The sequence below is a fragment of the Drosophila gunungcola genome, unplaced genomic scaffold, assembly GCF_025200985.1.
Source record: "Drosophila gunungcola strain Sukarami unplaced genomic scaffold, Dgunungcola_SK_2 000205F, whole genome shotgun sequence".
Classification (NCBI taxonomy): Eukaryota; Metazoa; Arthropoda; class Insecta; order Diptera; family Drosophilidae; genus Drosophila; species Drosophila gunungcola.
The window spans coordinates 59,417-83,711 of NW_026453366.1; the positions used below are offsets into that span (position 1 = coordinate 59,417).

Genomic DNA, 24,295 nt, shown 5'->3' on the forward strand with positions numbered 1-24,295 from the left:
GATACATATTAAATATATATGCTTACGTCTGCCTCAATCCAGCACATTTATGTTAACGCTCATCACGTACCCCAAAAACCCTCTAAACAAATAAAAGAAAAAAAAAAACCGAACCTGCCAAATATTTCATAGCGCCACAGACAACAACAGCCAACCAAGCCACAAATAAACAAAACAAACAAAAACAGAAAAGTGTTATGCTTTTTAAGAACTTATCATTTCCGATTTGATTTGCCTCACGAAACTCGGCGAAAGCCAAAAAGCCCAGACTTAAGACTAAGGTATACCAAATATGAGAACTCCTAGTACTTGCATAGATCAAGTATCCAACATTAAGATATAGTGTATCTGCAGACATACCCTTGTCCCATCGCCCCAACGTCCCAACAACTCAACTCAAACCACCTGAAAAAAGGAACCGCTCCAATAGAGATTAGACCTTAAACATCAAGCTATACTAAAGTTAACTAAAGTAACGTAAACTAGTCATACTATATAGTTACATCCATACACATCCACACACACTTCACACACCAAAAGCCCACATACAAGCTAAATAAATAAACTAGATGGAGGCCCTTAGAGCGTGTATCCGTATTATCTAGGTGTACTCGTAAAACTCACCCATTACGTATCTCTTACTTATTTAGTGTCGTCTAATACTAGCGCTAAGTAGGTACGAACTATCGCCCAATGGAGCAGCGGTACGTTAGCGATCCCCTGATCTCCTGATCTTCTGATCTCCCGAACTAAAAAAAAAAGCTCTATAAGTATTATTCACTTTGGATATGTTCGTTGAGTTCTCTTCATTTGCGTTTTGTATTAAGAATATCAATTTAAATTTGAGTTTGGTTTTGGCTAGCTTTTTGAAAAACCAGCTGGAAAGTCTCACAATGTACTCGAATTTTAGTCTATTACTCCTGATATACTCTGACAAAGTGCAAACGGCAGACCAGGGAGGCGAAAATGATCGAGTGTTCTTAGCATCGGATCGTTTCGGGATTTTCCAAAATGCCGCGTTCAAGTCGTTGGCAATTTTAAGGTCTTCAAGTAATTTGTGCGCAGATCTAACTTATCTTCACAACTCTATAATCTTTATGTCTGTGTCTTGTAACCTGAATCTTTTCCTTTCCTGCCCTTTCCTTCCTGATCCCAAAACAAGTAATACCATTTTTGATATGCCCAAACTGCGTTGAATATGCCTTAAAATTGGCAAGCTTCTTGGCATTCAAATTGTCCAACCAAAAATCACATAAATAGCAACTAGAAATGGTGATCGATATATGCTACAACCTTATACATACAGAAAGATCAAGCGATAATAAATTATACCATCTGTATCAAATAAATTATATATATTTTGTATTGTTGTTCATGTTCTACCACATTCAAGTTGTTCGTAAACCGTAATCAGTAATCAGTAATCCGTATTCAATAATCCGTATACCGTACTCATCATCAACGTTGTCGTTTCGATGTCCATGTCCACAGATTGTGCCGTGGTTTGAATTTTGCTTTTAGTTATATAGTTTTTAGCTTCTAGTTTCTAATTTCTAGTTGGTAATTTCTAGCTTATAGTTTGTTGTTGTATCCGTTGACCGATTAACGTATTAAACTAACCATACCTAAGTATATCATATGTATAATCTATAGTGTACCATATCTAAACCGACATGAACACGAACACATCTATATCAATATATCGTTACTTAAATACTTTCATTTATCTGCATATCCAAAACTAAATATATTTTGTATATATCAGTTACGTTGAGTTCTGTGTCTGTTGTGTTTCATTCCATACATTCCATTCCGATTCGTTTCATAATGTAATATACTTGTTCTTTAGCATTAAATAACATTGCAAAGTTCCGTGGGACAGCTGATGATCTATAAAGAAAAAACTAGCAACTGCTATATATAACTGATATATACATGTATAGTATATTGATATTACCAATAGGCATTCGATGGTTGTTTCGATTCATTTCGTTTTCGTTACCGTATCATTTGTCTTGCCGTAGTGTAGATTTATCATATCGATATATTGATATATATGTATAGAAATCTATTGATATGACTACTTACCTACTACTACTTATGAACCGATAACGTATGTATATTGTATTATACAAAGAACTTAGCTAGTTTCATGTTTAACTCTAATCAAACAAACAAACAAAAATAATAATAATACTCTCTAATAATCTTCTGTATAGCTAGATTCCACCGATCAAGTAGCATTACTAACTTATTAACACACACACACACAGACACTCACACGCATTTTATCTAACTCTCTCTATTTATATTTCTTTCTCTCACACACCCACACTTGTGAAAGCGCAGAGATGTAGGCAACGAAAATGCATCTCTGCACTTTTTGCTTACTTCGGTTCCTGCCGAGGCACATGACAATTTTTGTTATCGCCTTTGTAATATTTTGCTAACTTTTTGTGTGACACTCACGCAGATAAACTCTCTCACACACACACACACACACACACACATTCGTATACATTATACATACATGTCCAACGAAGAATATTCTTAAAACATTTTTAATTACATATATAGTTTTCTTTATCGTGCACCGAATTCCAAGGGAAAGAAAACCCCAAAGCATTTACTAACTCATAATCATAGTCTTATGTATATCTTGTAGTTGTTTTAACGAACTAATAAAAGGGGTTAGCAGTCCACCTTAAAATCTGACGGGATTCAGATATCAAAACCCTTGCGACCCAAAGAACCAAAACCAAAAACCAAAAACCAAAACCCCATAGCCCAGACCAACCCCCAACCGATTCCCAAGCAGAAAATAATATTTGATTGCACATTTAATAACGATTGATCTCTATTTAAACGATCCGATTGGATCGTGATTCAGGCGTGGTCCTGTTCTCGTCGGCGGTTTATTTCGCGGAGGCTGGCAGCGACAGTTCCTTTTTCAAGTCGATACCGGACGGCTTCTGGTGGGCTGTAGTGACCATGACGACGGTGGGATATGGTGATATGAGGTACAGCCCACGTTTTAGCTCCATAACTACCACTGGTGTGGTCCCGGCACTAGCTACTCTCGATCCCGCCTTCTATATCTACACTTATCTATCTCTCTCTCTAAGTCTATCTATGTCTGTCTCATTCTGTCCTTATTTTGTCTGAGTGTTTGTAACTGAGTGTTGTACAGTCCTCCCATAACTCAGCCTAATGTCTTTCTGAAGCTTTATGTGTGTCATTGATGTTTTGCTTTCGTCACTCTCCTAATGCTAATGTATATAAAACAAAAAAAATAATGAGTGTTCTATTCCCATGGGTTTCGTTCCCAGACTGTGCCTTTTGTACAGTTGCGTCCAAAAAGATGTCTCTGTAAAATGAAAAATTTTAATATACTATAGATGTTGTGGTTCGCTCGCTTTTATGGCCCTAGACCCCCATTCCCCTCCCTGTGTTTTTTGTCTCATTTTCATTTCCGTTCATTGTTATTCCTTACGTGTTTCTTTTGTGGCATGATCAGTTCAACGTTTTGCGTCGCTGTCAATCCCACATTCTTTTTTCCGTTTTCCATCTGTTTAACGTTATGTTCGTCCTTAGTATGTACCAACATCCCCCCACTCCGCATCCCATTAGCCCCTAAATAAGGAATGGAGTCTGATTTCGTTTTCAAGACATTTGTTATGTGGTTCACTATCGCCGTATGTTCCATCCGCAAAAAATATCACCATATTTATGGGCGAACAGCGGGAGGCTCACCAGAAACCGAGTTACTATCATTGCTCTTCTGACCTACCCAATTACTTTAGAACAAAAAAAGCCACCTAGGTAAGCCTTGATTTTCTGCTTGGGAATGCCGCCGGATTGTGGTGAAGTCGATCCGAAACACACGTGAATATATCAGAACTCTTTTAAGTTGAACCGAAAACAAAAACACTGAAACTGAAAGAGAAAAAGAAGCCGTGCCAGGGTTGCCAAATGTATTTTTGGAACACAAAATACCCCACCATCACATACGTACACCACCTTGACGAGCTTCCGACGCATCCAGACATATAAGACTTACTTTCAAAAACACTCTTTGGTTAAATGTTAATTTTGAAAAAAAAAAAATAAAAAAATAAAATAAATAAAACTAAAAAAATATACAACAAAAAAACATAAAAGAATATAATACCAATGCAAAGCAATGTTTCTCCCATCAATTTTTTAGGCGTCGTACTCTTCTCATCGGCGGTTTATTTTGCGGAAGCTGGAAGCGAAAATTCCTTCTTCAAGTCCATACCCGATGCATTTTGGTGGGCGGTCGTTACCATGACCACCGTTGGATATGGTGACATGACGTATGCAAATCTATACAATTCTAACTTTTATGATTACGTTTACGATAACTCCAGTTTTGATTTAACGTTTCGTTTCCGTTATCGTTCCGTTTTTGATTTCGTTTCGTTCCCGCCTCTTGGGAGCGCCTCCATTCTGGGCGCTCCATTCCTTCCCCGTTCCACTTCTGTATTCTGTTCTAATTTTCATTTCCAACTGTTTCGTTGATTGCGTTATGTGTGATTATTAAAAGCCCGCCCCAACAACGCTAACCCAACTAAAGCTATATGTATATCGAAATGTATCCAAAACTAACTGTACTTCTTGTTAACCCTTTTGAGTTTCGTATCTCCCGATTAATAATATGCAAAACCAAACTTTAACGTTGTTGTCTCTTACTTTCTCTTATTCGCTGAGCTGTTTGTTTGTATTCGTATTTGTCTATAACGACTTCTATTTGTATTTGTCTTTGTCTTCGTATTTGTATTTTTCTTTGTCTTCGTCTTAAATCTTGTGTTCCGTTGTGTTTCGTTTTGTATCGTTAAACGGTTTTCAGTTGGCATCACTTTTTCTTTCTCGCTCGCACTCGTTCACCCTCCATCTCGCTCTCTCGCGTGTTCCGTTGCCATCTCATTGCGCTCTCACCTTGTCTCTTTTAGCTGTTTTATACTTTGCGCCAATTTTATGTATTTTGATTTTCTTATCGCAAATTTCCTATGTAACGTTGTGTCGTTGTTTAGTTCACAAAAGATACCGAAATAATCTCGAAAACTACCGAAACAAGTCGTCATCAGTTCGATGTAATACTCATAGCGGGCACTGTATCTCCACAGTGCCACCCATAACCGCCATCATCTAACTCACAAACTATATATACACACACACACACACACACACACACACACACACAAAGACTGGTTGATGAAACCACGCCCACCGAGCGATAACGATAACTTAATTTGCTGGCCAAACAGTTTATCGAGTTGAACCCCCCAAAACACATCCACAACGAACAAAAAAAAGCTGGAGAAAAAAAACAAAAAACAAACATAACAAAGGATGGAGGGAACGAAGACGAAGAGAAGCATGCTGCATGTGCCCGATAAACACACTTACACGACACACTCACTCCCACACTGCCCCTTTCGCCCTCATTTAAACACGGACACACACGCACACTGCGACAAAAAAGTTTAGCTACAGCCGCCTAATGAGCAACAAAACCAAGCCGCCTGCCGAATCCAATTGCCTATGATACCAGAACCTATTCCCTTCACGTTCCACTCCTTTTCCCCCATTTTTCAACTGGAGGAAGAAAAAATTTTCGCCACACTCACACTCATGCACTAACCCCCCCTTCACACACACACACACACACACAAACACCTGAGCCAGTCGCTCGCACTTATGCAATAATTATGTCTGTATATGTATATCTGCACACAAACAAGCCGCCTCAGAAACTGCCAACAGAAAAAATAAAAACAAAAAAAAAATACAGAAGACAGAAGAAAAAAAAAATACCGATTATACCCAGATATACGCTTATCCACCCACCCGTTGTTCTAAGTGTTGTGCCTTCTTCTTCTTTCGACTTTCGTACTCTTTGCGCCACTTTAATTTGATTTGAACGTTCTCTGCTAGACTAATTCCTACTCAAGCCCTTCTCTCTATAAATATACTTATATAAGCGTACACCTATCAATATCTATACCTGTATCTGTATCTATATAATGCGTAATGCCGTATAATTTTGCCAATGCATACAGTATATAAGATAAAAAAAAACCAACGCAAAAGAAATTCTAAGAACAAAACGAGAGTTTTACTTTACATTTCTTATATATTTGTATTTTCATTTTATTTATATCGTTCGTTCGTTAACATCGCTCGCTTCCATCCAAACAAACAAATACCAAAAATCAATTAAAAAAAAAACAACCAACCAACTCCAAAATTCTCAATTCAAATAAAATATACATCAATTGTTAATCAAAAACCAAAAACAAAAATCCAAAAAAAAAAAACAACAACAACAAAATTGCACTTATTTATTATCATAAAAAAATAATAAAAATCAAAATAATAAAATGCAACCCTTAAACGCCCGGAAAAAAATTGTATGTGCAAATGAATGCCAATCGAAAATTGCATTGTATCGTTGTATCGTTTGACACACGATCACGTTTATCGATTGAAATCGAATTCGAAATTGAATTGAAAAATTATCTATCTAAAACTGATTGATTGATTGATTGAATGATTGAATGATGATTGATTGATGGTACAGACCCGTCGGCGTTTGGGGCAAGATTGTGGGATCACTGTGTGCCATTGCTGGCGTGCTGACCATCGCACTGCCGGTGCCGGTCATCGTCAGCAATTTCAACTACTTCTATCACCGCGAAACGGATCAGGAGGAGATGCAGAGCCAGAACTTTAATCACGTTACTAGTTGTCCATATTTGCCAGGTACATTAGGTAAGTTCAACACTGTGTGTGCACTCCCAACCCCCCCCCTGTCTCTCTGTCCCCATCGCTCTGTGCCCCCGGATCTCCGTGTATCTGCTGTGGCCTTGAGTGAGCTCAAACCCCTCCCTCCCCACTCCGTACTCGATTCGCATTTACCCCACCCCAAAACCCCCAACAAACCCAACCAGAATACCAACCAACCTACTGCCTACGACAGAACCACCAAAACCAAACCAAATCAAACCAAACCACAAATTCAAGTAGAGCAACAAAAAGTAGAACCCGTCGAATAAAAATAGAAACATTTACGAAGAAAGAAACGAATTGTGGATGCCGATGCCGAAGGCGGTGCCGTGTGCTCCCAAAAACCACCAACCAAAGCAAAAAAAAAAAAAAAAAAAAAAAAAAAAAACCCCACCATCTATCCTCCCCATTGGCAGCACCACCAACTGGCGCCCAAGCGGATGGGTACCGGCACTGCTTTCGAACCAAACACCTTGTCTCGCAGAGAAAAAATATCACCGCAGTCGGGTCATCGATTTCGAGCTACCTTTGATCTGAGGCATATCAACGTTGTATCTCTAATATCGTAACAAACAAAACGGAGATGATTTTTGAATCTCTAGATATTGCAAGATAAGGCATAGTTTTTATATCGCCAAAGCCTTAGACGCTGTTTTTCATCTATAAAAACTCTCAAACTACATATTCTCAAAATACATTTCCTACATTTTGTTTTACAAACTTGATTAAGAACATAAAAATTGAGAGTTGTTAGCATGTTTTATCACGAACAACAATATGTGTTGATAATTCTTAAGGCAACTTAAGTTTAAATTTAAATGTAGTTACCTAATCCGAGCCGTTTTTATGCAAAAACTTCGAAGTAATACAAATACTGATTGGTAAAATCTACGAAATAAAATATTACTTATAATTTCAAATCATCTATTGATTCAGTAACCATCTTAAATATTATTGATTCACAATGCTATGCCAAATATTATTGACATTGTTTAAGGAAATAATTGAAAAAGTCGAGATGACAATATGAAACAGATGTTATGTTTTTTCTCTGAGCACTGCCGTACACCCACCATCCCATCCCCCAAAACCGGTGGGCTAGTGGGCTGGTGGGTGATGGCATGCTGCAGCGCCGGTGGGTGGCAACCCTGTCGGTGGGGCAGCGATATTGACAGCGGTGCCACAACCAACGTGCACGAACCGTGTGTGTTTTGTGTGTAAGCGAGTACTACAGCAAAAAACATTACTGTTACCGATGCATTACAACTGTATGTGTGATCTCCTCTTTCTCTCTTCTCTCTCTCTTCTTTTTGTTTCTCTCTTTATTCCGTCAATTGTATGGTTAATTCGAATATCGAAACGTGACCTCCACACAAATAATTCCCGAAAAACCCAACAATAAACCCAAACCAAAAAAAAACCCAAATTCAAATCAAACTCGAACCAATCCAACCAAAACTCCGCTCCTGCATCCCTGGCATTGTGTGATTCCCCCAATCAAACTCACGTACACACTTCATAAATACACACACACACACACACACACACACACTCAAACACACACACACACATGTAAAAACACTCTGTCTGCCAACGCGTGATATACACTGCGACAAACACACACTAAACAAATGCATACCAACCACCAAGTAGGTCAACACATGAAGAAATCATCGTTGTCCGAGTCCTCATCGGATATGATGGATTTGGACGATGGTGTCGAGTCCACGCCGGGATTGACAGACACACATCCTGGACGCAGTGCGGTGGCTCCATTTTTGGGAGCCCAGCAGCAGCAACAGCAGCAGCAACAGCCGCAGCAACAGGTTGCATCCTCAATGTCAACGTCGATCGACAAGCAGTTGCAGCATCCACTGCAGCAGCTGACGCAGACGCAACTGTACCAGCAGCAGCAGCAACAGCAACAGCAGAACGGCTTCAAGCAGCAGCAACAGCAGCAGCTGCTGCAGCAGCAACAGTCCCACACAATAAACGCAAGCGCAGCAGCAGCAACGAGCGGCAGCGGCAGCAGCGGCCTTACCATGAGGCACAATAATGCCCTGGCCGTTAGTATCGAGACCGACGTTTGACTACTGGGTAAGTGTTGGATAACGCCACTCGCTTGCTGCACAGACCCCTCCACTCCCATCTTTATCACACTCTCTATCTCTCTATCTCTATCTTGCTCTGGCACACTCATTTCTCTGACCCACCTTCCCACCACCACCACCCACTACCGAAACCCGTGCACCTTGAGCCGTAGAGCGTAACTAGGTTTAAGTGTTGCAAAATGCCAAAAAGCAAAATGCAAAATTCTAAAACGGATCGTTCGCACTGGCTGCCATAGGGGCGGAGCAGTGAAAACACTTTATTTTGCTGCTAAGTGAGAGTAAACGAATTTACAGAAGAGAAAAAACTTTCTTTTGCTGCCATAAGAAAAGTAAATACATAGTTATTTATTAAATAATCGAAAAAGTATGAAATTAAAATGTTAATTTTTGGTACTATCGATTTTGTTTCAGAACGACCTAATTATAAAAGACAAAATGTCCCTATTATCATCAAATATCATTAATAAATCATTTAAAATTATACACTGCTTTTCCCTGTGCAGTGCGAACGTCCGATCAATTAAATTGAACTGAATTGAATTACGATTTGATTAGAACATAACTTTTTCTCTCTTTTCTCTCCACGTGGCGCGCTCTTCTACCTACGCAATACATATGTTTGCCTATGTTTACGTATAAACCTAATCCTAAACCTAAACCTTTGCCTACGTCTCGATCCCTCTGTATGTATTACCGTATGTATGATATACTATATGTAAATGATGTATGATTAACGCACTAATCAGTGCAAAAGACGTTGCGTGGTATAAATTTGGCCTTGACAGGAGTTACGTTGGATGCCAGAAACGACTACAAAAGCTGTTTATATTTAATTTAAGTAGAACAAATAACAAAAACAAATTTAATCTATTGCTAAATTAAATTTAATCTAAATTTAAACTTAAATTAATTTAAAATTAATTTAATTAAATTATACATTTAAAGATAAACAACACAAAAACCGAGAAACAAATCCAAATCAGAACAAACAAAAAGTAACAAGCAAAAAAATGAATGAGTAAGGGAATACCAATATAAACGAGTAGCATGGCATAATCCAAACCAAAAACCATTGACAAATAAAAATGTTAAACTGAGGAGAGATAAAAAAGCAACAGCATAAACATCGAAGAAGTGAAGGCAGAATTTAAATCAAATTTTTAACAACCGAAAGCTGAATAACAAACCCGATCAAACTGCAGCAGCAAAAGGAAACTGTAAATAATGCAATAAATCATTAAGCACTCTCGCCATTATTTTAGCAAGAATGCAGAGAAGAAAAGCTTTAAGAACTCCGATTGTAAGGACATGTGAATGATCCGAACGATGAAGCCAGGCCACGATGTCGATATCGAGAGATGCCCCTTTAACCAGCTGAAAAAAAAAAAAAAAACAAACAAATCACAAGCAGATTTACGATTTACATTCTGTCACCGAAACACACACATACACATTACAAGAAAGTATAGTAAAACTGCCGTAATATTTAACAAAAAAAACCGAATCCAACTTGTATAGTCATCAAGCGAAGCCCGAGGCAATGTCTGCTTTTAAATGTAACAGGAAATACTATCGTGTAACAAAAACTTAGACAACTAACCATCTAACTGAACTACTGAATAACTGAACTAACCAACTAAGCATATACACACATATATGTGATAGATGTTATATGTGTATAACCTAAACAATATCGTTCGTGGCATTCTCAAGACGACCCTTTGTTTTTTGACTAAAGCTTAAGAGAAATCTATACCCTCCGCCTATATGACCACCAACCAACCCACCCTTCAAACAACTAACCTCTCCACCTCTCTACCGACTAACTGAACCCATATCAGCTATATCTTCTGCTTCGTTCCCCCCCGAATTAAAACGAAATAAAAAGTACAAATATTCAACTAAAAGCAAAAGCGAATGCAAAAGCGAAAGCGAAACCACTAACGTAAATAATACAAATGCTGCAGAGCCAGTGCTACAAAGTAAGGGCGAAACGACTGCAATTTAACTAAAAGACCGAACATTAGTCAAAACATCCATCGGATTGCTTGAATTCCCCAGTCACAGATCCGCTCAATCACAATAAAATCACAAACAAACCAAATGGCGACAAGATATACAACAAAACAGAAAACGCTCTTATGATTTTTTTAATGAAAGCAAACTATATACCACAACAACAAAAAAAAAAAGGAAAACAAAAAAACAACCAAATCCAAAGCTAAAGAATGGTTAAAGTTCAACTACAAAATGGGGCTTTCCAGCGATGATTTCTTTGACTGAATTGCAGGGGTTCGAAAGAACACTATCCCCCCCCCCCAAAAAAAAAGCCAGAGAACCCACCCTCTCCTGAAATTTTACAGCAAAAGGTAGTTGAAAAACAAATAAATCATGAAATCGTTGACTGAATTATGCGAATTCAACTTTTGCATTAAATGTATAAAATAAAAGAGAATCTTCACAATTATATATTGTAATATGAAAATATATATTTATGTGTGTGTATGTGTCTACCAAACTGCATAGATGAAGATGAAGAAGACCTGTACATAAGAAGGGTTGCTCTTGCCGATGTAAATTGATGACAATGGCAACAAGAAGATATCGATGATCATTCAAGTGTAAATTTTAAAAAGCTTCGAAAACCGTCCACGCACACACACACACACACACACACACACACGCACTCACACACACATACACATAGATATGGGATGGGGGGAGGGGGCTGACAAGGTTAGGGGTGGAGAGTAAGAGGGGGTTGGTGGGGTCCGAAGCCAACCAAAGATCCGGAGGAGCAGAGCAGAGCAAGTGCCTTAAGGAACATTGTGCGCTGGCCGACTTCTCGATCCCCCCTACCTCAGCCCCTGATCAAGAGAGCACGCCATCCCCACCCCTTCCCTCCTCCTGTTTGTTCCCGCGCCCCTGCAACCCCTGGCAATTCAGTGGAGAACCGCTAAGAGCGAACAATAATTCAACGTTTCCAATGTGTGCCACAGTGGAGGCCAGATATAAAGGGCCGATCGATACGTGGACACTGTGTAAATAATCGCTACCAAAAACCCCATGAAAATAGGGTATTCCCACTGTGGCTGCTAACTGCTGTAAATACTCTTCAGATACAACTACATCTTGCAAATGCTATTTTGTACAAAAAAAATATAAAGAATAAAACAAATGCTTAACGATAAACCCAATAAAACTCGAAGGTATAAGTAATAAAAAAAATAACACATTCAAATGTCAGTTAACTGTACTGTACTTAGTCTCTGTATCTGTAAGAAGGCAAAGATTTATGAGATGAATAAGCATTAGAGAAGATAAAGATAAAGATAAAGACAATGGTCCAGACGAAGATGATGAAACTAGCAAAACACCAAAAACGGATGAGGATTGAGGAGAGGGAAATGAAGCATAGCGAAAAGAAAACCGCTTACTTAAGATTAGATTTTTTGTTTTATATCGGTCGGAGAAGATGATTTTAGCTTCATATAATCAAGATACCAGATAGCAGATAAAAGATAAATGAAATGGAAAAATAAAAAACAGATAGCAGATACAAAGAGCCGAGTGTAAAGTAAGGTTGTTTTTTTTCCTAGCCTTAATCTAGACAAATGAATAAATTTAGCAAACATAACTGTAAATGAGTCTAAGAATTACCGATGTATAGCAGAATTTAGAACTTTATTTTAATTTTATTATTACAATTATAATTATACGTTCATATTTTGTGTCCTACATCTTAAGACTTTGATTTAATCACAATATAAGCCACTATAATTAAACAACAACCAAAAACAAAAAAAAAACACACAAAACAAAACAAAAACCACAAATAAAGCGGAGAAATTAGAAAATAAAAATCGTGTTAATATTTACCTATGAAAGCTTAAAAAAAAACTAAAAATATGAAAACATGAAAAAAAACAGAAAAAATTTTGGAATAAATGTGTTCAGCAAAAGAAATGTTATTATATGTTTAAATAAATTACAATTAATTCGAAATGAACAAAAAATTTATTGTAATTAAATTGAGCTAAGTACACAAGTTAAATTCTAAACAATTTCAAATTGTACATAAACACAGCATATACATATACAAAAACATATAGCATGTAGCATATATCTAGACATATGCATATGCTGCAACCGAATTACAAGCTAGCTATCCGCAGACTAAGCGCCGACTAAAATACGAAAACAAAACAAAACAAAAACAAAATCCTTGAACATACCAAAGAAAAACAAAATACACAAGATGAACAGTGAGAAGATTAAGATAAAACGGAGCCCCATGCTGATCCAATCCGATCCGTTCCGAACCCACACAATAAAGAAGCGATTTCGAAGCAAATAAATTGACAAAAGTTTTTGGAGCCGTTTTTTATTTCAATTTCGCACAGTCCCCTGTGCCCCACTCCCTCCGCCTTGTAAATAATAATCGCAACTCGACTTATCGATGATCGACCTATATCTTATCCGTCTCATTCCATTCCGATTCGCTCCGTTCCGTTCCATATATATATCTATATATTTTGTATTTGTATTTTGGCGTAGATCCGTAGTTAGTCGAGTCGAAATGGAATCGGAAACCGTATCCCTTTCGATCTAGGATCTAGTCTAAGGCAAAAACGCTAGTTCTGTATTTTTAGTTCGTACTGTAATTGTATTAGCTGGCGCTCAAAAATGAAAATGAAATATAACGAAGAATACTGAGCTTTAGGTATTTTATTTCGTTTGGTAACGTAACTTGTAACTTGTGTGAGCTCAACCTAAATCTCGTCATTGGCATATCAATCACCCAGCTGCAGTTGAGTTATCCAATCACGAATTCAGTCAATCAGTTAATCAGTTAATCAGTCGATCAATGCTAGCCGATTAGATACACCCACATATACTAGATACATATATACATTCACAAACACGACTTAGGAGCTGAAAGCGCATTTCATTCGGTTTTCGTATTACTTTCGTATGCTTGAACTATGCTCTACTCAACTCTAGTCTAGCCTACTTTAACCCAAAAGCGAAATGCGTTAAAAAAAAAACTTAGGACGATACTCTAGTGAATGGAAATCCAGACAAGAAGAATAAGATGATGAAGAAGCAAACATATCGTTGTAAAGCAAGAACTAAGTTATGATAACCACGAATAACTCAAAGGAAAAGTCTAACTTATTGATGCATAATTATTTTCGAATATAACACTAACAAGCCACAACAAACACTCGACTTCGACATCTCCAGTTCAATTCAAACCAAAAACAATCTTTTCAAGTTTTCCATTAAATTTAATTGCAAGCCTAACGAAACAAATTTTAACACACATACGTAAAAAAAATATATTTAAAAAATAATAAAAAAATTTTGATTGTACGGATTATGATGAAACAATACACATTTACCATATGCTATATACGAGTAAATCAAAACATAAACCAACAAAACGAAAAAAAAAAAATAAAAAAATCTTTCAAAATCTTCTCAATGCTTCAAAAACAAAGAAAACGGAAACCAATTTCTATTAAGGACAAAGACTGCAAATAGAGATTTAAAAAAAAAAATACACTTAAAACAAAAAAACAAAACGAAAACATTTTTAATTAATTGATTTTTAATTCTAATTTGGCCTTGATTCAACCTACCAATAAATAAGTTTAGGTTTAGTTAGAAGTTCAAGACACAACTCAACTCAACACAACCGAACCGGACCGGACCGGACAGAACTGAATCGAATCGAACTTTCAATTTGGCGAACTCCACGCTAACCCAAAAAATAGAGCATCAACAATAGCATAACTTTAAATTAATAATAACAATAATACAGAACCAAACAACAAAACCAAAATCAAAGCAATTGAATGATAACAGATAATAAAAACTCGAATAAATCCCCATAGAAAAAAAATCCAAAATTTAGTATTACGCCCAATAAGATATTACAAGAAAAACGAAAACCGAAACTCACACACAAATTAAACCGAAAGAAACAAAAGAACGCAAAATGAAAACAAACAAAACAAAATGGAAATGTTGTTAAGATTAAAAATGAAATGTTTTATAATCGTTATTCAATAAAATAAAAAATTAATAAATTTCCAAGAAATCATTAACCCAATAAACGCAAGCAATGGCGCAATTCGAATTCATTCGAACAATTCTAGCTGTAATCTACCACTACCCGAAAAACCCCTTTTACCTTATTCTAGACTAGCTGGTAGTATTTGCTTTGTGTTTGTTCTTCTACTAAGTAATATTTTGGGTAGTCATATTTGAAGGGGGTGGCATTATTACTAGTTAGTCACTATCGCTATTCCTACAGTTATCGTATTTGTAAGCTTTGGCCCTAGTTCCATAGATCTAAGTCCAGACCCTTAGCCCGAAAAGGGGGGCTTGACACCTCCCCTCTTTTTTGAACACGCAGACAGACAACCCTCACACACACACACTCACACAGCGCACACACCACACACACACACACCAGTCATAAACCAGTATATCTATAGTATATATGTATATATATATACAACAAATGCCATGCCAGTAGCACATTCCATTGCAGACATTTCCTAGCGTAGTTTAGCTATATATTGCCCACCTCCCATCACTCCCAAAAAAAAAAAAAAAAAAGAAAACCATACACTTATCTCCGTGAGCACACACACTGTCGCAGATTCGCTCATAAAAATGCGACAAATAGAGTAAAAATAAAAACAAAAACAAAGAAAAAAAAAGGAATATTTCTAAAAAGAATATCCATGCAACTTACTGAAAATCTTGGAAAGTTGAAGTCCAAACAGGTTAAATCTGGCCCCGGCAGTCAAAGCGATGCTAAACCAACGAACGGTGAGTGTGAAAAACCCCCGAGTGCCCTCTCCAAACCACCCAATCCACCCACGGTTATCCCCCCCTGTCTCCGTCTCCGTCTCATTAACAATACCCTTTAATGTATACAAAAATATAAACCGTAAATTTCTCTCGTTCCCTATGAAAACGCTAAGTCTCAGTCGGTTTTTTTCCCTGTCTCTTCTCTATCTTTTTACGTTTTGATTTTGACTTTGACTTAAACTATTCGTATTCGTTTTTTTTTGTGTATGCCTCCGCCTCCGCCTCCATTTTGATTTTGCCTATGCCCTCGGATCTACGCTATATATAGTATACATATGTATACACCTATCGATTTACGTATAAGCATTGACCATATTAAATGATAATCGTACTTGGAATATTTTGTAAACTTTTGCTTACGTTCTCCCCCCTGCGCCGAATGTAAAACTGTAAGAATCGCTTCAGCGCTCGGCCGCCTGCGCCTGCACCTGCTCAGCCGAAGCTCCTGCGCTATCCTGCTATATCGTTACCGTTACCGTTACGTTACCGTTATCGCTATATCATTACCGCTATCTCGCAACCAGCAGCAGCAACTGCAGCAACTGCAGCAGCAGCAGCAACAACTGCAGCAGCAGCAGCAGCAGCAGCAACATCAGCGTCTAGACAACAACAACGAACAACTAGGAAGATCTAACAGCTCTCAAAATGCTGAGGCTGTGCGGCTCCTGCTTCTGCTCCTAAGTCCCGTTTCCCTGTGCTTCCCGATTCCGGTGCATGTGCAATCAGTTGCTGTATCCAATCGAAATCGAATAAATCGAAAATCGATGTTGAGATCGCGACAGTACCAGAATCAGATCGCGTCAAGCGCAATCTGCCAGCAAATTCAAATCCAAGCAAAGCAAAACAAAACAAAGCAAACAAAAACGCAAAAGCAAAGCAATCCCAAATCAAAAGCAAAGAAAAAACAAAACGCAAAACGCAAACGCATAGCAAACAAAAAAAAAAAAAAAAGAAAACAAAAAAAAACAAAAAAACACAGGGGCGCACGCTTAGCACATTTGCATAAATACAACTTACTTGCTACCCTACTATATATCCACAGCCCACACACCCACACACAGACACAGAGAACACACACACACAATCACACAGGAATGCATACAATCTTTTTTGGCTTTTCTACTCACTTTGAACACGTTTTTTCTCTCGCTTTAATTTTGATTTCGTTCCTTGACTCGACTACTCGAATGAGCATTATATCAGCAACTACTCTTTGCCTAATTACGATCGCTTAACTATACCTAATCTCTATATTACGAACACACATTTATAAAAACACTCCCAAAAAGAAAAAACACTGCACGGTAACTTTGCTGTTTGTTCAGGAAAATTGCCGAGCAGCATTGAACACTCAACCCCCCGCCCCTCATTCGCCATCAGCCGTTCGCCATTTTCACCGTGGCAGAAAATTGAAATTCTTACGCACACACACACAGTCATGACACACACACATACAATTGAAAGAACCAAATCGAACCAAAGAATCATGCATTCAAAGTACAGTCAAATTAAAACCCAAAGTACAGTCAGTCCAAAAGACACAGTCAGACAGTCTACACAGACCTATCCAGAACAGAAAGGAGAAAAGAAGAGATGAGCTTCAAGCTCTACACCAAGACGACGAAGAAGAAGAATTGAAAGAGAAGAACGAGTAACAGAGTCCCCAGAAGAACAGAAGAACAAGAAGAAGCGGCAGAAGAAGACGTCAGAAGAAGACTTCCAAGGATCAGTCGCTCTTGCTATGTGTCTCCCTCCCACCTCCGCGTGTGTGTGTGTGCACCAAAGCAGTCGGCAAAGGACGGCCCTGTGCCATCCTTCACCACTAACCGATCATCTATGTCGATCCCCAACCAGATCGGGATCGGGATTGGCGAGGATCGATCGGTTCGATTTGCTTTGGTTTTTCCACACACATCTCTCTCTATCTATGTATCTATCATTTTATGTCCAGTTTAACAGCGACGACGCCAAACGCCGGCACATTTTGTTTATTCCATTTGGCAATAAGTACGCTTCGGTTTTTCGTTAGCCAAACCAGCCCTGCTATCCCACCCATCTATCTATATGTATAAGTAATTCGACTTCTTGTTTTTTGAACTTCATTTAACGGTTTTGACTTTGACTTTGGTTTTGATTTGAGTTTATAGTTACAAGCCACCCCATCCGACCCCACTTTAAGTTGGATTTTGCAACCGATGTTGGTTGTCGCCAACGAATTGCTTTCGTTGTTTGCATACGAATACTTATTCGAATACCAATAACATTAACAATACCTTATCCTATACTAATACCGATACCAATACCAATACCGATACCTAGTTGAGCATTTAGTTTTGATTTTTGCTTTACCTTGAGTTCAGTTATCGCTTTCCTAAACCTCCACCCCACCCACGGATACTTACTCGAACGCCTCCAGCCATCCACTTATATATCTAACTCGTATCGCTTTGTTTATGTAAACCATATGTATATGTTGTGACACGTTATTATCTTTTGCGTTCTTAACAAGTTTGTAACACTTTAGTTGGACCTTGAGCCACGAGCTCTGGGGCCCGGAATCTAAGCCGCTATCTAGAATAGTATATCGAATATATCAAAACTTATAACTTATTTCTATTTGTTTGTTTTCTTACCACCTGATTTACATACTGCGTTCTTCTTCTACGTTCTTCTTCATACAAATACCAAATCAAATCAAAAAACCAACAAATCACACCAAATTCAATTGACTTTGAAACGAATTTGCATATTTAAAAACGGATCGGATCGAATCGATTTAAATATACAAACCAATTCGAACTCGAACACACCCTACGACAATGACCATTGACAAACATGAATCGAATCCACAAATATTGCCATTAAACAAACGAATGCATTCAACAAAAATGCATCCAGGCCCGTCGGCTTCTGGGGCAAAATTGTCGGCTCTTTGTGCGTGATCGCTGGTGTGCTGACAATCGCACTGCCGGTACCGGTTATCGTCAGTAATTTCAATTACTTCTATCACCGCGAAACGGATCAGGAGGAGATGCAGAGCCAAAATTTCAACCACGTTACAAGTTGTTCATATTTACCTGGTGCACTAGGTACATACTACTACTACTAGCGGTTAAGAAAAATCCCAAAAAAAAAAATTAAGAAAATCTCCTCAATCCCTGAATCCCGCCCACTCTGAGCAACCCATTTGACTGCCCTTTCTAATCGTTGTATCTGATCCACGACCCCGGATATAGGTCAACATTTGAAGAAATCCTCACTCTCCGAATCGTCGTCGGACATCATGGATTTGGATGATGGCATTGATGCAACCACGCCAGGTCTGACTGATCACACGGGTCGCCATATGGTGCCGTTTCTCAGGACGCAGCAGTCCTTCGAGAAGCAGCAGCTTCAGCTTCAGCTGCAGCTGCAGCAGCAGCAGTCGCAGTCGCCACACGGCCAGCAGATGACGCAGGCACAGCAGCAGCAGCTGGGCCAGAACGGCCTACGGAGCACAAATAGTTTACAGTTAAGGCACAATAACGCGATGGCCGTCAGTATTGAAACCGACGTCTGACTACTAGGTGAGTATGTTCCGTGAGTATGAACAAGGTCCCACGTTGGGCGCCACATACTTCTAACATGTTGGTCCCTTGTTGAGCTCCAAAGATCTGTGTCATTTGAAATTTTGTATTATTATTAAACATTTTAATTAGAAATGTAGTTGTGTAAAATATATGTGTAAAATATATGTATTGAAAAAGTCGACAAATTATCGTTGTTAGACAATATTTAAAATTCCTTTGAGACCCTCCAAAGTCATATCTCTAAACAAAAAAGTTATTTCTGTAAATACTTTTGAAAGTTTTGATTATCATAGTAACACCTTTATTTAATTGTTCGCTGTTTTATTCCTAGGCAAAATTTGAACCTTTAAGTCACTTTCTTTATCCTTCTACTCTGACTTTGTTTTGCAGTCAAACAAATGGAAAATGGACGAAATTTGCGCAGTGAAATGCTACGTTGGATGCCAGAAACGTCATCAAAAGCAGTCTAATTTAGAATTTTATTAATAAATACAATTAAATTATAATTATAATAATTAGTAAGCAGCGTAGTTGTAAATTAAACAGCAAATGTACACAGACACAACACACACACACAGTGCCAGTTCACTCAGCTTGAATTAGAGTATTCGTAGACACAAAAAAAAAGTCAAATATGGACTGGCTTTCTAGAGGGGTTTTCCTTGTTTCTCCTTTCATTTTCCTTCTGGTAATCTCCACACCGAAAAAACACACACCCTACACACACCCTACACACACACACACCAACACACACTTTCACAGACACTCGAAGAAAAAGTAAAACTCTACTTGATACTTATGTTCAAATTTAGCAATTAACAACTAACAATCGTTAACAACAACAAAACAAAACAAAACAGATAAAACCAAAAAACAAAAAAAAAACAAACGAAACAAAAATCTAATTATCTTAGTAGACTAATCTAATTGGAGTTTCTTCCTTTCTTTAGAAGCTAGCAAAACAAAAACAAAGAACAACAACAACCAGACAAAAACAAACAAAACAAACAACATACAATATCTGCTAATTTTATTTTCAACTTTACATTATGCTCTATTAATTAAATATTAGTCAGAATATTAGTAAAACAAACTAAACGAAAAAAAAAATACCAAAACAAGAACAGCAACAAACAGCGGAAACGGAAAAAAAACTAAAAGCAAACTAAAGGCAAGGCAAACAAGAAGAAAAATATATATTTAACGGCGGCCCGTCGTCGTTCAAGCAGTGCTCTGGCTTTATATATCCCCATGAAATAAAATTGTAACATTTTTTAAGCCCAGAAAAAACTATGCAATCAAAGCTTAAACTTATGTCTAAAAATAGGTTCAAACTGTTATTTATTTAACTGAATGTTTACAATTGATTGAGCATAGAAAAATATGTTAAAAAATTCAATTTTTGAGCATCTTTGTAGCCCTTAAAATAAAACGGTTAATTATTATATGACTTTGTCCGATAGTTAAAACGCACTGATCGTTAAAACCCCTTATAATTCGTTTGGCCCGAGCGCTGTTTCTATATTTCGTTGATACAACAGACACAGCCATACATATAGACACATGAGACACACATGATAATGCTAAAAACATCAAAACTGCCGTTAAGTTTAAAGAATGAGTAATACAAAGATTATATATAAATAAATATATATTAAATATATACATACATTTACATATATAATTAAATATACATAAACTAAACTAAAACTGCTATTTTGTAAATAAGTAAGTCAGAGCTGAAGCTAAACAAATAGACATAGACATAAAATAAATATTAAACGACAAAAAAAAAAAAACAAAAACCAAACAAAAACCAAGAAAAAACCAACCAAAAAACCAAAATCATAGCTAACTAATGGGAATACAAAAACGAACCTAAAACCAAAAATAAGGAAAGCTGCTAACGATACAAAAACAATAATTAAACTTAGCAAATACAGACAACCGAAAACAGCCACAAAAAAAAAACACAGAGAACGCTACAAGAACCGCGCGCTGATCTTTCCATTTAGGAAACAACCAAAAAATGTATCAATAAAAAACAATTGCAAATTTTATATGAGACCTGTAGGGGAATCCTGGCTCATCCAGTACTAGCTATGATCTCTTATAGAGACCCTTGTGATGCACTTGTGCATGGACCTGCTTTCGTTTAGTTTAGTACAGTTCATTATAGTTTTAGTTTAGTTTAGTTTAGTTTAGTTTAGCTTAGTTTAGTTTAGTTTGTCTTCCTTAATTAGAGAAAAACCTGTAACAGCTTTGATACTCAGACTTTAACTTGAGAGATATTCGTATATCCGATATTCCTCAGAACTGTTGCATATAACAATGTGTCTTTTTTTTGTCTCCACACGCCTGCACAAAACACAGATACAGATACAAATACCAAATACAGAAGCTTTAGGATTTAATTGCTTTCACACAAACATGTTCATGAGTTGTAACTTGATTCGCTGTCTTCCTGATTTTTGTGATTTGAACATAATCGAAATCTTCTCATTTGAAAAACGTTTTATCTAGCGACTTCAACTTTTTTTTAAACTCCTAAAAAACGGCAAACAAAAACCAAAAAAATAAAAAAAAACCAAAACAAAAATGAAACCAGATAGGAAAAGCGTAAGAGGTAAACCAAAATTATCAATTTCAATTTGCATGCGCATTCGATATATCAATTCTTTACAACATAAGATACAAATACGTATGAACTGCTTCCACTGCTTCACTGTGCAGTGCATAGTGCCGAATGTTAGCGTGCAAATCGATCGATCGAAGCCATATCTAAATTTCTCTATACCTAGAATCCTACCTACAAAGCTTTGCTTCTACTGCTCTTGCTAACCAAAAAACGAAAAGTGAAAATCGAAAATTGAAAATTGAAACAGGGGGAGGAGAATCCGACAAAGACAAAGAGGAGGAGCCACAAATTACTTTGGACCACAGAAGAAACATCTCACAAAACGGAAGATTAGAAAATGGGGGACACGATAACGATAACGATTAATACGATGATGAGGAGACGGAGAATACCAAGCCGAGAACTAAGCTAACGCAGGCATATATACACACACACATACATGATATTTATATATATATAAAGATATATATATATATATATATATATATATAAATATGTTTTTTTGTTAGATATGCGACTGAATAAAAAGTTTTTATTGATTTGCTGCTTGTTGTAATTAAGAAGAATTTAAACCAATATTTATACCGAAGCAATCTGTAAATATGTAAAAACAAAAAAAAAAAAAAAACAAAAAACCGAAAAAACGGGAAAATTAAGCAAAAAAAAATGAGCGGAGAGAAAAATAAAGTTAAATAAATCGAATCAATTTACAGCTTTGAAAACCGTCCACACGCACACAGCAAACGAAAGCGAAAAAGAAAGCGATAGCGATAGCGAATGAGAAAGAAAAATAGAAAGCGTTGATGAAGAAAGTGGGAGAAGGAAGAAAAAGGCAGATAAACAAAAAGGGAAAGAGAGGGAGAATCAACTAGAACCGAAAGACATTCTTACGTATACTTGATTTGGCCTTAGAGACACACACCCGCTTGCACACATACACACACTCAGACGTATATATACTCAGATCGGCCCTATATATATATCTGTATATACTAGCCGCAAAAGTTGAATTATACCCGAAAAATCCAGAGCCCATATTTTGTACGTGCCGCGCACTCATGTCAATGTCCCGGCCATATCCATTAGCATTATATCATTAGCAGATTTACGGATTTCCTGATTTACGGATCCATGGATTTATGGATTCAAGGTCCTGCGTCCTGATTCAGTTTGGTTTTAGTTCGTTCGATTCGTTGAGAAGTTCTCGGTCGGCCAATCGATTAGACACAACCAATGAGCAATAACAAAATACCACAAGATTGCATATAAAATATTCTTAATATTAACTACGATAATTACACAATAATCTCTATATAGACATACAAATAATAATACAATTAAAAACATATCGTCTTCAAGTCATGCAAACGGAAAAACCAAATTCAAAATATTTTTTTTTTTATAAGCGTAATTTACAAACTAATATTAAAAAACAAAAAAAAGAAATCGCTAAGAAAAAAAGCTTACTATTGAAAACGAACAAAAAAAAGGCAGAGAGACCGCAGCATAGGAACGATAGAAAGGATACACAGAGGGCAGAAAAAGAAGAGAGGAAGAGAAGAAGGAAGCAACTTGGCCAGACTACAACTAAAAGTGATACAAACCAAAAACAAGAGTCACAAAACCACAAAAAAAAAAACTATTAACAAAGTAAAGATAACTTGCCAAAATAATTAAGGGTATTAGAAAGCGGAAGCAGATGTGAAGTGAAGTGAAGAAAAGAGAAGAGAGAACTATGCTAAATTATAACAAAAGTATTGCCTAGGATCAAGTACAGTCTGCAGAGTCTAGTTACTTTCCAGCTAAGTCCAGCTTGCCCTTTCCAGTAGAGCCCCAAATATAGCCCCCAATTTGACCCCGCCCCAGTCCAGGAATCACAGATTCTTCAGTTGCTCGTTTCAGGATCGTTGAGGTGGACAGAGAAGCCGGAGGAGAAGCGAATAAAATGAATAAAAACAAAGACTGGAATAAAAACAAACAAAGATTTAAACCAATAAAAAAAATATGTATACACACAAGCCGCGGGAGTATCACACATATATACAGCCAGAGACTGATCAATCAGTTGGATAATATATGCGTGCTAGTTCCAGATCAGACCATCATTCAGTTCAAATCAAATCTAATCAAATCAAGTCAAATCAAATCAAATCAAATTCAATCAGTCTTCATACTCAATTTCTATTTCGATTCCATTCCGAGTCTTCATTTCGATTCAATAAAGTGCAACTACCAAACAAAAATATATTTAGCTCAAGCATGCGAAATACAACAATAAA

General features: G+C 37.2%; 1 protein-coding gene across 12 annotated transcripts in view; it reads left to right on the plus strand.

The window, feature by feature from the left end:
- Positions 1-23,666, plus strand: part of LOC128265985 (potassium voltage-gated channel protein Shaker) — a 75,163-nt gene extending 51,497 nt beyond the window's left edge. For 7 of the 12 annotated variants that reach the window (XM_053002248.1, XM_053002247.1, XM_053002241.1 and 4 more), the window contains 4 exons: positions 4,208-4,337; positions 6,605-6,795; positions 8,461-8,907; positions 9,668-15,655. In XM_053002248.1, coding sequence (XP_052858208.1) covers positions 4,208-4,337; positions 6,605-6,795; positions 8,461-8,900 — 761 coding nt within the window. In that variant the 3' untranslated portion in view covers positions 8,901-8,907; positions 9,668-15,655. Of the gene's footprint in view, positions 1-2,890; positions 3,021-4,207; positions 4,338-6,604; positions 6,796-8,460; positions 8,908-9,667; positions 15,656-18,707; positions 18,899-19,045; positions 19,376-19,768 lie in introns of those variants that run through there. The other 5 variants (XM_053002245.1, XM_053002252.1, XM_053002244.1 and 2 more) reach the window with 5 other exon arrangements.
- Positions 23,667-24,295: the final 629 nt, after the last annotated feature.